The sequence below is a fragment of the Crocodylus siamensis genome, chromosome 1 (genome assembly GCF_052110815.1).
Source record: "Crocodylus siamensis isolate JL-2025a chromosome 1, ASM5211081v1, whole genome shotgun sequence".
NCBI classification, from domain to species: Eukaryota; Metazoa; Chordata; order Crocodylia; family Crocodylidae; genus Crocodylus; species Crocodylus siamensis.
Genome location: NC_143395.1, coordinates 279,376,415 through 279,389,504, shown reverse-complemented (window position 1 = coordinate 279,389,504; position 13,090 = coordinate 279,376,415). Strand labels below are relative to the sequence as shown.

The 13,090-nt window shown below is 39.9% G+C and overlaps 1 protein-coding gene across 1 annotated transcript in view; it reads left to right on the top strand.

Moving 5' to 3' along the window:
* FRMPD4 (FERM and PDZ domain containing 4) overlaps nt 1-7,072 on the top strand; it is a 487,363-nt gene extending 480,291 nt beyond the window's left edge. The window contains exons 17-18 of the mRNA XM_090063719.1: nt 50-1,324; nt 5,216-7,072. Coding sequence (XP_089919845.1) covers nt 50-1,324; nt 5,216-6,549 — 2,609 coding nt within the window. The 3' untranslated portion in view covers nt 6,550-7,072. The remainder of the gene's footprint in view (nt 1-49; nt 1,325-5,215) is intronic.
* The last annotated feature ends 6,018 nt before the right edge of the window (nt 7,073-13,090 follow it).

Sequence of the window (13,090 nt, the reverse complement as noted above, 5' to 3'; positions counted from 1 at the left end):
GTGCCTCAGATGCTTTCATTAATTGACTCTTATCTTTTGTGGCTTGCAGGTGTAGCAATCTTGCGAGCATATAGCCCCGAGTCATCTTCAGATTCTGGCAATGAAACAAACTCTTCTGAAATGACTGAAAGTTCTGAACTGGCTACAGCACAGAAACAGTCAGAAAATTCCACACGTATGTTTTTGGCCACTAGTGAAGGCTACCAACACCTCATGGAAGAGCAGACAGAGTTCCCCATTGCTAAGAATCAGGCTGGAGGATCACTTATGAAATCCTCACAGTCCTTGACTAATCGGCAAGCTGCAGAGCTACAATCAAAAGTTGTGCCTTCAAAGCAGATTCTTCATTCAGATAACATGGAAATGGAACCAGAGACTATGGAAACAAAATCGGTCACTGACTATTTTAGCAAATTGCACATGGGGTCCTTGGTATATTCTTGCACTAGTAAAAGGAAAAATAAGGTGACTGATGGAGAAGCAAAAGCAGCCTCTGATGGCAATGCAACTGTGAAAAAGCAGCCGGGAAGTAAAAAAGCAGAGACTGATGAAGACCTAAAAGGTAAATTTGGTAGTCTTGCATCAAGAGAGAGTCAACGTGTAAATACTTTTAATATGGAAAGACCTGCCTTTCGCCAAAGATGGTATGCTGCCTCTGATGATGGAGCAGCAGATAAATCAAGCTCAGAAATAGTGAATGGGAAGACATTTCCAAGAGTTTCTGGCCTTGGTAAGACAGAAGTTGACTGTAAAGATGAAGAGGATCCTGAAGCGGATCAGGATGATACTTTAGGACTTGGCCAGAGTGAAGGCTTTTTGTCTGATATGACTAGTGTGTCTTCAGCCAAAGACCTAAATGACACAGAAGATGTGGAGTTATCTGCAGATGACCATCCTTCAAAGCTTCCAGAAGCTGAGCAGAGCGTGGCAAGACTTTGTGAATATCACTTGGCCAAGCGCATGTCCTCTCTGCAAAGTGAAGGCCATTTTTCTCTGCAAAGCTCCCAGTGCTCTTCAGTGGATGCAGGTTGCAGCACAGGCAGTAGCACTTGTGCTACTCCCGTTGAATCTCCTCTTTGTACTTCTGATGTTAAGCACATTATTTCTGATTCATCAGTTAAGGGTATTGGCTATATCCCAGCAGATGAAAGAGCTGCCATTCTTCCGAACCACGGAGCAACTTACAAGGAGCTACATCAGCAGTCTGAAGCTGTGTGTCATAGAATGACAGTGCCTGTCATGCATTCAGCAATTAACGCTGAACCATTATTTGGCACTTTGAGAGATGGATGTCATCGGATCCCCAAGATAAAAGAAACTACAGGTACAGCAATAATAAAGGACTTCTGAAGCACATATTTAACAGGGAAAATGTGTAAAAACTAGGTGTGAAGATTATGTTGTCCTTATCTGAAATCATATCCTCAAGCTGCAGTGGACAGTAAAATTAGACGTAGACCATTTCTATTCATTTTCACTTTCTGTTTCTAATGTGTGAATGCACTGTTGGTTGCTGATTACAAACACTGCAAATAAATATTTGAATTAACCCCTCTCCCCCACAATTACATTTTATTAAACAGAAGAAAAAACATTTCCATTTATTATTTGCTTTCAAAAACTATTTTCTAATGTAAATTCTCTATGACATGATGCATACTGAAAAAAATATTGCTTGGATGCTATGCCACAGTGTCAAGTTTATATTTCATTTGAATTCCTGGATACATAGGGCCAGATCCTAGTCCACCTATTAGGTACCTAACACATAGCTGATGCCATAGGCTTTACAGGACCAGGGTCAAGGAGGCACTTTACTTTACCTGCAGGGTAACATAGTCTCCTATACTGTAACTGGGGAGTCAGTATAAAGCTAGTGGTGCCCTGATATGAGTTCTGCTTCACTCTGCAGAATCATACAGGTCCTATACATTTAAAATGGAAAGCCCTTGGACACCTCCACAGAGAAGTCCTTAGTTACACCAGAAACATGGGAATCCCCAATCATTTTGGTGGAAAATTTTCATCTCTGCTGTGATGTATCTGATGACTGGTTGGAATTCCACTTATTCCCCCACCTCCCCACACATACTTATCTTACCAGGGCTTCTGACCTGAGCAAATAGACACTAAATAGACAACTGTCATTCTCTTTACCAACCAGTATTAAGCTGCTTCTCCTTCTCAAGTAGCTTAATGATTACAGCATTTAGCCAGAATGTGGGGAACCTGGGTTTTGCCCCCACCCAGGTTTTGAATCCACACTTCCTGTTTGCACTCATACTTCAGCTTTTTCCTGAAAAGCCTTTTTTTCAGCCATTTCTGCCCCACAGCCACCTGGTTAGGGCATCCTAACCAGATGGCTGTGGGGCAGGTTGCCCTAACCAGATGGCTGTGGGGTAGAAATGGCTGAAAAAAAAGCTTTTCACCCCTTTTCACCTTCCTGACCCCTGCTCCCTGTTTATTTTACCCAACACCTTTTTAATGCCAAATACATTATACACAGTGATGCCAGTAGGTTATGGTACTACTGTAGATTTTATTTCAGTAAGAAGGGGCAGGATCCAGCTCACTGGAGTTGCAACAGTACAGGTGGGAGGGGCTTTGCGCTGTAGTTAACAAGGTGATCTGGAAAGAAATACATCATCAGTCCTTAGTATGGTCCCTCCACCCTTCTGTGTAAGCCAGGTATGGTAAGAGATGCCACAGGAGAATTGGTTTCAGGGGAGATTTGACAGCAGAGTCAGCTGATATCCTTATGACCAATTTACAAGGCTTTCTCCCCCTCTCCCGAAACATAGAGAAATATGTCTTCATGTTAGGGTTCTTAGGGAAAGCCTTCCAAGAGGCTTCTCCTACATTAAGAAGTACTATTACAAGGACTGTTACTGGAAGGCTTTATAAATAATATAAATCGGAGTATCTAAGTCAGTTTTATTGGAAAGGAGTTTCAAACTGACAGATGTGAAGAAAGCTTGCTGTCCCCCGATGGCTGTTTGTATCTTTTTTTTTCCAATGGTTCTATGCCTTTTAAATTGTAAACAATGTAGAACAGTTTCCCTTTCCTTGAGGCACCATCAGACACTCTCTTGCTTATTCTTCTTGTTTCTCAATGTTGCTTTCCTTTCTTGGCTACTTGCCGAGTTCTGTCTGGCCTGTGGTCTGGTGATTAGGACACTGCTTTTGATGAGGAAGGTTGGGATTTATATCCCCTCAACAGGAGGTGTACCTAGAATCTGAGTCTTCCACGTCCTGGTTTGGTGCCTTGACTGGAAGTCTACTGGGCAAAAAGTAGGCACCAGCAACATGCTGTTCTCAGTACAGTGTTAACCAGTAACTAGTCAGAGCCCTTTTTTTCTGCAGTTTCAAGAGTTGGTCTGGTATTTTTGTGCGTCTGTTGCAAAGTTGAATTGCAATGGAACATAAATGCAATTATACAGCTTTGCAGCAGCACTGAATCACTTCCAAGCATACACAACAGGACAAATTTAGTTACATTATGTGAAAATGTAGCTGCATAAGGAATTCAGGCAAGTTAGCATGATTTGAGGTGTGAAGCAAGATTTTGTGTGATGCAGATGCCTAAAAATTACATAAATGTCAGGTGTCTCACCAGTGGAGGTGAATTCTACCCTTACATGCCTAAATGTAATAGGATCTTTACAGATAGAGTTATGTCAATTTAGGAGAGAAAAATCTGAGATCAATTACTATACATTAAGTGTACCTACCATTTCTAACACCCAGCAAGGAGCAAACTATCTGAAAATTTATAGTATAATGTGAATACGTGGCTAGTATTTCTTTCACTGAAATAAAGAATATTTATCTCCTGATAACCCACTGAAAGAAAATATGAAAGTTGCATTGTTGATAGGCCAGGGAAAAGGCTCAGAGCACTAACTGTATAGAACAAATGTCATACATTAAGTATAAATGGTAAGTGTATCCTGTAAGGATAGTTTATCAGAGGCGGGCAATTATTTTGGGCGGAGGGCCGCTTACCGAGTTTTAGCAAGACATCAAGGACTGCATGACAGGCAGCCGGGGCAGATAACTATTACTTTTCTAAAGTTTTTAGGGGCCCCATGGGTGGGATAGAAGGGCCTGGCAGGCTGCATCTGGCCTCCGGGTTGCATTTTGCCCACCCCTGGCTTAGATGCACTAACTTAATCACAACTTTTTCAAGAGATTTTATAAATGTTGGGGTTTTTTAAAATTAGTTTAACAAAAGATTTTAGCTCAGGTACAAACAAACCCTTTATTAGTTGCAAATCAAACACAGCATCAAAAAGTTAATGTATGAAAACCAGAACAATGAAAGATCATAAACCAAACGAAGCAATTTCTTCTCACTGCCTTAGACTGGCCTAAGACAAACCTACCTTAATAGCTTTAAAAGGAAAGCAGGAACATGCTGCTCAGGAAAGTGCATGATCACTTACAATGCATCTCTTACATCTTCTGATTTTTTTAATGATACAAGTTAGCTAAATCGCTGTAACTGAACCCTGAAGGAAACAAGGTTAAAACCAAGAGAGGTAGTTAGCTTCATGCCTCTGACATCAGGCTGAATGCAGAGTAGAGTTAAAGTGGCAATGGTTGTACACCCTGTGTTGTCATAGAAGCGTGCAAGCATAATAGTTGTATCCTAAAAGCTATTATCAATATTGATATGGATATAATTGTTATGACTGTCTATATCCTAAGAACTCATTTTGGGGGAAAGAGGGAGAGTATAAATGGGCACAAATTATCAAATTCTTTCAATTTTAATTAAATAACAGATTTTTCAATTTGCTAATATTTCTTGAAGCACTAAATAGGAAACTTCCATTCCACGTACCTTAGGGGTTGTTTGTGGAAATGTTTTAGAATTTCATTCCTACTGTCTCCATTTTTAAATCAGAGTAGGCTAATGCATAGGTATTCATAAATGTGAACATGTTGATGGCTGTGCCATATTCGTGACATACCAAAATCTTTCTCTTTCCTGAAAGACAAATGTTTATGCATGGATGGTATATTAAGTGAAACAGAGACCTTTAAAAGTATTAAGAACCCATCTGGACAGTTTATTTCCAAAAAGAAAAGAAAAAAGGCAGAGGAGGGGAAGGGAAGGGCAGTTTATAAAATATATGTAGAAATTCAGTCTACATGTTATCAGAGTGATGCTTAATTATTCTCTCTTGTTCTTCTACTACCCCTAGTGTAGCTTTCACAGAGCCTGAAAATGGAAGACAAGGAGGCATGCCTTCAACTTTTCCTAACCAGCCTCCAGCTGACACCATCATGCTATCATCCATGTTATCAGAATCAAAGGTGCCAAGTCAAAATCAAGACTCTTGTGACATTCCCAAAGCAAACCAGGTATGTGAGGCAGCAGTCAGTTTACGGCCATATGACATAATAGGAGGAAGCCTCAGGATGCCATGTAGCAGAAAAGTATTGAGACGCAGCAGCAGCAGCATTGTTGCCGGGTCCACAGGCATTGAGATGCTTTTTGAGAAAAAGAAGGCTGCAGTCAGTTTGAAGTCTCTAGACATCATAAAAAGAGATGAATCCAGGTCAGAGAAAAGGGTAGAACTCCCACTGGGCAGAAAGCTATCAAAAACCTATTCACAAAGTTCTGTGAATGTCACTAGTGACAATAAAGAGAATAAAAGGTCTTCACTCATGAGCGCCATTCAAAAGGACTCCAAACAGTATAGAACGTTGCCCTTACGAAAGCTGGATGCCAGTAACTGGAGATGCCATGGCCCATTTAGCTACTGTTTCCTAAGCCGAAGAAATGATGATGATGATGAAGAAGATGTACACAACAACCAGCTCTCTTGCCTGTATGAGCCACAGATCCCATGTGAGCTACCAGGGTCAGTCAGTCAGTCTTTCTGCATTGAAACTGAGAGGAAAGCTGTTGAGTCGCCCCAAAATGAGGCAAACTACACACATGACAAAAGCAATGCTGAAGACCAAGGTGGCCAAGTTGATATGAACCTCGATGACGTGGCCTTTGATGCACGAATTGCCAGAATCAATGTGATGAAGGAGAAAATGTATGCAATGCCTGATGGATTTCTTGCAGCACAAAAGGATGCCAATGAGCTTCTCTCACTGGTCCGAGGATGTGTGGAGAAGAGAGAAGATCTACATTGGGAAACATATGACCTTAAACTTACTCAGTACAAACAACTGTTATCTATAGAATCAAGACAGTTGGGAAGTGCCTGCAGGAAAATGGCCATGGCTGACAAAAGCCCTGAGGAAATGCTTTTAGCTATGACTTCCAGCTTTCAAGTACTCTGTTGTTTAACAGAAGCCTGCATGCGTTTAGTTAAAGTCATGAACTCTGAAACACAGCAGCAGGAAATTATAGCTAAGATAGATGAGGTTGTCATAAACTACATTTGTCTTCTGAAAGCTGCAGAAGCAGTGTTAGGCAAGACCTCCGGTGATCCTAGCATTAAACTCTTGGCTCGACATTCAACTACCATGGCCGCTATTGTAAGCACACTAACACGTTCTCTTAAAATGCTTTTAAATAAATAAAACACAAAAGTCACTTCATAATATACCTTTGCAAAGCCATACATGAAAACTTTTATTTACTGTATGTGTATGAACTAATGTAACAAACTCAGCTCTCTCTGTATATTTTGTTATTTTATATAAAATAGGTATGAGATTAAAAAAAAAAGTTATAATACCGAACATTGACAAAGTACTGACCAGTTCTATCCTTCTGTTTGTATAAAAACAAAAACAAAAAACAAACAAAAAATTCCCATACAAGAACGTGTTGACATTTGGCTATTTTTCACATAGCCAAATCTACAGGTGTATGAAGTGAGCTTTTACAGCCTGTTATGACAGAGGAATTGTTTCCTGTTCCCTCCAAGTTTACACTTGGAGAAGACTCTGTGGTTAGAAATAAGAAGTGGAATCATAATGTATATAACACAGTATTTAATGTTTTAAAATTATAATTTTTAAGCGTTGGAAATAACAAAAGGACATTTAAAATCCAAGAGACTATTATAACTTACTAGAGAATATATATATAATAAATGACTCTTTTGTTCATATAGTTGGGTTACCTGATTCTTCTTTTCTAGGAAGTGTTTCTTGTGTTGCAAATAGAGAAAGATCCCATATCAGGATCCCATATATTATGTGGTAGAATACTGCATTTCAGGAACTATGGGAAAAGTGAAGGGTACCTGGAGGATGGAGCAGAATACAGAAGAATGTGAAAGAAAGCTAGAGTGAAATGTTTCTTTCTTCAATGAAAGGACATATAGGAAAACATTTTTTTCATTTAAGACAAAAAACACAGAGCTAAGGAAAACAGAAGCCAGAAGAAGTTGTTAGGTAGTTCACCTACTTACTACATTTTCATCAGGACTAAATGAATCATGCCTAATTTGGTAAAAAAAAAAAAAATACCTTTTTTTGTAGAAAAATCTCTGATCCATTTTCAGCAAAGTGTCCAAGTGTTCTTATTAATGATAGAAATGATAGAAAGGGCTATTTGAGATGGCTTCTGTCAACAGGACCCGTCTGTAAAGAATACAGGGTGCATCTATACATTCATTAATGCACAGTAGTTACCGTGCATTTAGTTTAGTACTTGCTTAATGAAGTACTAACTAAATGTGCAGTAACTACAGTTACTAAACAGTAGTGCTGGCACAGGGTTTTTTTGTGACACTTACTGCTCAGTAGCCTAATACCACTGTGCAATAGTATATCAGCATGATTTTTGACCAGCATGCTACTGCTCAGTGTTATTAGGTTACTGTGCAGTAAGCATCTTGTGTACATGTTCCCACAGTAATCTTGAAGTTAAACAACCACCAGGGCAAGACATTTCAGAGTTTCATCTATTAGGCTTCAAAATGAGAAACACTTAGCTAATTTACTGGATGTACTTGATGTAAATAATTACTGCACCTTTTTCCCATAATTTAACATACAAGGCCTGAAAAACCAACAAAGAAATTAGTTCTGGTTTGAAAACTGGTGCATTGTATCAAGAGCCAAGCTTTCTGTTGTGAGTGAGGAGACCTAAACCATTAGAATGGAATTGGCTTTTGTTAAGAAAAGAGCATCCTGAGTCACCATGGTTGCAAAGAATAAGCTATCATATAAAAAACCAAGCAGGGTTGTTTTCTTGAATCAGGAAAAAAAATCCTTCCAGAGACTCTACTCCAACATATAGGTGCATAAAGCACCACAGGAGTGAAATTTAGATAACTATAGTCAGTTTCACTGCTGATATTTCTGGTTCACTGCTGGCATTTCATTCTGAATAGCAGGAAATTTCTCATCTGTAGTATCTGAGCATTTTGAACTGAAAAGATTAAGAATTTTTTTTTAGTTGGGGCTTGTTCTTTTGCTCTCTTTAAACACCAGTAACAAGTTTGAGGCAAAGGGTAACATTTTCAAGCATGCCGAAGTGATTTGGATGCTTACTTGTCAATTTCAAAATGAGACACTAAGAACCAAAGTTCCATTAATCTTCAGTCAGATTTCACTCTTTAGCTCCTTAGCGCCTAAATAAGATCATGGGATGAAAGAGATCTCTTGGATCAAAGAATCCAGTTCCCTACAGTCTCAGGCAGCCAGGGCATAAAATCCATTTAATAAAATGGCCAAGCTTCATCTTCAAAGGAGTTTGTTTTTATGTTTGTTAATGGAAGACTGTTCCAGTATATCACTGCTCTGACATTTAGACACTTCTTTCTTATTTTTTGCTTAAATTTAATTATGGCCAGTTAATAGCCATTGCTTTTGTGATAACATTCTCCTTTAAACAGCTCCACCACCCCAATGTCTATCACCCCGGTGTATTTTTAGAGAACAGTGGCTAAAATCTCTAGATCCCGTCACAACCATTCTACACTAAACTGGCTACTGTCTAAAAGTGGGCTATTGTCAATACCCATGATCATCCTAGTAGCCTTTCCCTGAACCTGTTTTAGTTTAAATTCATCTTGCTCAGCAATGAATAACCAGAACTGTACACAGAATTCCAGAGGAGATCCCACATATACTTTGTACAGTGGTTAATACTTTTCTTTTATTGGGAATAACTTTCCTAGGAAGACTTTTTCACAGCTGCATCCCTACTCTTCCTATAAATGCCTAGTACAGCCAGCTCTTTCCCATCCTCAGACATTTCCAGTTGATGAATTCTCATAGCAGAAATACTACTTGTTGTCTGTAAGTACTTGTACTTGCACCTCCTGCTATTAAACTCCATCCAGTTTCCTTTTGTCCTTAAAGTCATCCAGTTCTTCCTGCATATCTTGATTCTCCTCTGCGTTGCTGATGCCTCCCAACTTTATGTCACCAACAAATTGCATTGCCATGTTCCTTCTTTTATCCAGTAATGAACATATTAAATAGTAAACAAGATCAATCCTTATTGAATAATACTATTAACCTCCCTCAGACCTAAGAGTTCCTTTTTCAGTACATTCCCATTGTTATCTCCCCTTCAGCAACTTCCATATTCTGCTCACTAATCCCCGGTTTCTGTAGTTTTGACAGCTATTTTACTGAAGTCAGGATTGATTAGATTGTCTGCATTTCCTTTGTCTACAGAAAAAGCTAATTTATTCAAGAAACACCTCAAATCAATCTGGTATCATCTAGTCTGGCATGGATAACCCCAAATTGCAATTTATCCGATTTCCTAGGTACCTCCATGTCTTATTTTATTAATTTCTTAAGTATAAGTACAGCCTTTGCTATTCTGCAGTCTTGATTTGACAGACTTATTAAGAATTCTTGCAACTTATGATTTCATGACCCAGTTCTTTCAGGATTCTGGGAAATTTTCCAGTCTCTTCTTGACCATGTTATTTCTTTGGAGTTTTGTTTACACTTCAGATGTTGTAATTTCAGTTTCCTTTCCGTTCTCATTAGTCATTGTGCCTTTGCTGTCCATGGTCAACATAATCCTCCTTTCTGAGATAGAATGACAATTTTTCAGGTAGGTCTGGGACCATAGCAGGATTACTTTTAATTTCTATCCCATCCTTACTGTGGCAGCCTTGTTTCTTTTTTCATTGTCTTTCTATTTATATGGCAAAAGAACCTTTTGCTATCTAATATCCTTTGCAAGATCTAATTCAGTTTGACTTTCCACCAGTAGAAATCTTTTCAGGAGAGGGACTGTGCAGATGTTCAGCTGCAGCTGCCACCTCTCCCCTGCTCTCCACATCTTCACCAGACTGGAACGATTTTGGTCTGGGGAAGACGTTTGGAGCAATGATTGCTCCACTCCTCCTGGTCCCTCAGGGAAGCAGAGAATTGGGGAAAGATCAGGGCCTGGGGAATGGGTGGAGAGCAGCCTCCTCCACTCTGCTATAGGTCTTCAGAGCCAGAGTAGAGGGAACAGCATGGAAAGCCCCCACCTCCTCCTCAGACTAGAGACCCCACTGCTGCAGTACCTTTTTGAATCAGTCCAGATCAGACTTGCAAGTGTTCACTCTTGCAAGAGATTTTGTTCTCACAAGGAAGTTAATTCAGGTTCAGTCTGGAAGATCTGTCTTCCAGGAGGGGCATGTTTCCACGGAGAAACTGAGAGAATGGTTGTATACTCATAGTTTCTATCCAGAGAACCTCATTTTTTCTGGTACGAACGTAACACCTGTATGTGGCCTAATTTCCAGGATCCTTTTGAGGTGACAATTAGAAGCTCCCTTTCCCACAAATTTCTGTCTCTTGCCTGAGGTACAAGTTCCAGATGGCATTTGCATTTTTGAATTAATGAAATCACAAGCTGTCTCCATTTAAATCCCTTAATTCTTCAGTCTACTGGACTGAACCAAAGTTTGCCCATTTGAGAACCTGAGGGCTTGGGTCCACCACAGGATAAAGAAGGGCGGAAATCTTTGGGACATCAGCTGCCTTGTGATAACTGCACGTGTATACACAATTGCTTAGCTCTCTGTGAGAGCCCTTGGGGCAAAGACAGAAGTGCTGCTCCCCGTTGTAACTCAGAACACTTTGCAGGAAGTATTCTGAGTTACGATGATCCCTGAAACAGAAGTTCATTGGGTGGTTCCAGCAGGGAGGAGAATCTAGCTGCTGGCTGCAGCCTGCAGCTGGTTTTCCCTAGCAATGGCCTCTCTTCGCCTCCAGCCCATACTGTTTTCAGAATGGGAGGAAGGAAAGGGAGCAGAAGGAGCTCTTTCTAGGGGTTCTCCAGCCAGTGCTGGAAGATGGGGTGGGTGAACTGGAGCCCCCCACCTTGGTGGGAGGCTCCAATTCACCCATCCCATCCTTCAGTAGGGGCTGAAAAAACACCCAGACCAAACTCCCTCCACTCCCTTTCCTCCCTCCCATTTTGAAAACAGCTCAGAGGCTGGGACGCAGCACAGACACCAGTTACTGAAGATGCTATGTTTTGAAATGTCTTTGTCTGAATCTTCATGCAATGAGGGTTTAGATTGTTGTGGGATCAGGCTCTTTTAAAGTTCTTTGCAGCTGTGCATTCTTGTTTGGTCATCTGCTTTCAGGGGGTAGATCAGGGAAAAATTGTCACTTGTGTCTGTGCCCTTAATGAAGTAGAGCTAAACTACTTTGGATTTGCTTTCCTTTACCAAAGGTAAAACTGTGCATGTGGGCAGTTACCATAGAGCAGGTGATGTGCATAAATTACCTTATGGTAATTTGTCCTTAGTTACAGGCCTGCTTTTGCTTATCTTTTTGTTTAATTTAAACTGAAGCAATTGACAGTCACTTGATCCTAGGCTAGTTGCTGTGACCAGCTCTTCTATGATGTGTCCTCCTGTTAACAAAACCAAGTCTAAATTGTTTATATTGCTTCCAAAATTGTGAGTTAAGCTCCCAAGTACTTGGACGCTTCTAAAAAATATATATCCTAAAGTCTTCTTTGCTGGAAATCCACTCAACTCAAATTAAAATTGACAGAGCTACATCAAAGATGAATTTGACCTTATTTGCATTACCGATATTAATCATTCTTTTTTTTTCTATTGCATTATAATAGAATCACCTTGAAGCCTCAATCATGACCAAGGCTTCTATTATGAGAGGTGCTGTCCAAGCAAAGCACAAACATAATCCCTTTCACAAAGAGTTTATTGCTGTGAAGAATGCAGCCCAAGTTGACCACTCCAATTCAGGGCTTCACAGTGACAGCCATATGGAATGGCCCATTTGGACAAAGGAAAATTAAATAATAAGGCTCATCTGTCATGATGCACAACAGTTCTGAAATCCCTGAAAAATATTCTGCGTGTGTTTCCTTGACTTCAGCAATCAGAACACAGAAGGAGGCAGTTACTTTTTTATTTCTCAACAGCCAATTCCTCCAAATGTTCTGTGGACAACAATCTGAGACCTTCTGTCAGACATAATAGAGTTTAGAAGCCCTTGACAAGTTAAACCCCAGCAGAGCCATTTAATGATGATGTAGTTGCTGGTTTGATCTGCTCCTTCTACCCAGTGAAAATTGCAGTCTATAAAAACGAATAATATTCAAGCATTCTTTTTGAAATGATCAAAGGGACCTGGGTTGAGTAATTAACCTTGTGGCAGATGAGGCTTGTTCCTCTTCCCATTTGTGCTAGTGGCATTGTTTTCTTGTCCTTTATGCTGTATAGATAGATGTCCCTTTTCATCTTTCAATTCTAAGTTTACTTTTTTTAAAAAGTCTGGAAAGTGCCAAATTTTACCCTGGCTTCCACTGTAAGTTCACAAAGGGCTCCAAAGTTGAAGTCAGGTAAGGGTAAATTTAGTGGTATCTGTGTGTATGCATGTGACTTCACTAGGCCTGTGCTGATCATTTTTCCTTTACCCTGTAAAGAGGTGTATTAACTGTTTCAAGTTCTAAAGGCAAAGGAGTAAAGATACTGGCAATTTCTTTCTCAGCCCCACAGAGTAAATAAAGGCATCTCCAGAAGACTTTGTGACTACAGTATGTATAAAATAGCTCTGCTGGTGAGAGCAGGTTGGGCTTAGTCGCATCAGATTCCTCCTGATACAATAGTGCAATTCTAATTATATCAAAAAGCAGTCACTACGAGAACTGTGATATGTGTTTTGTGTCTTT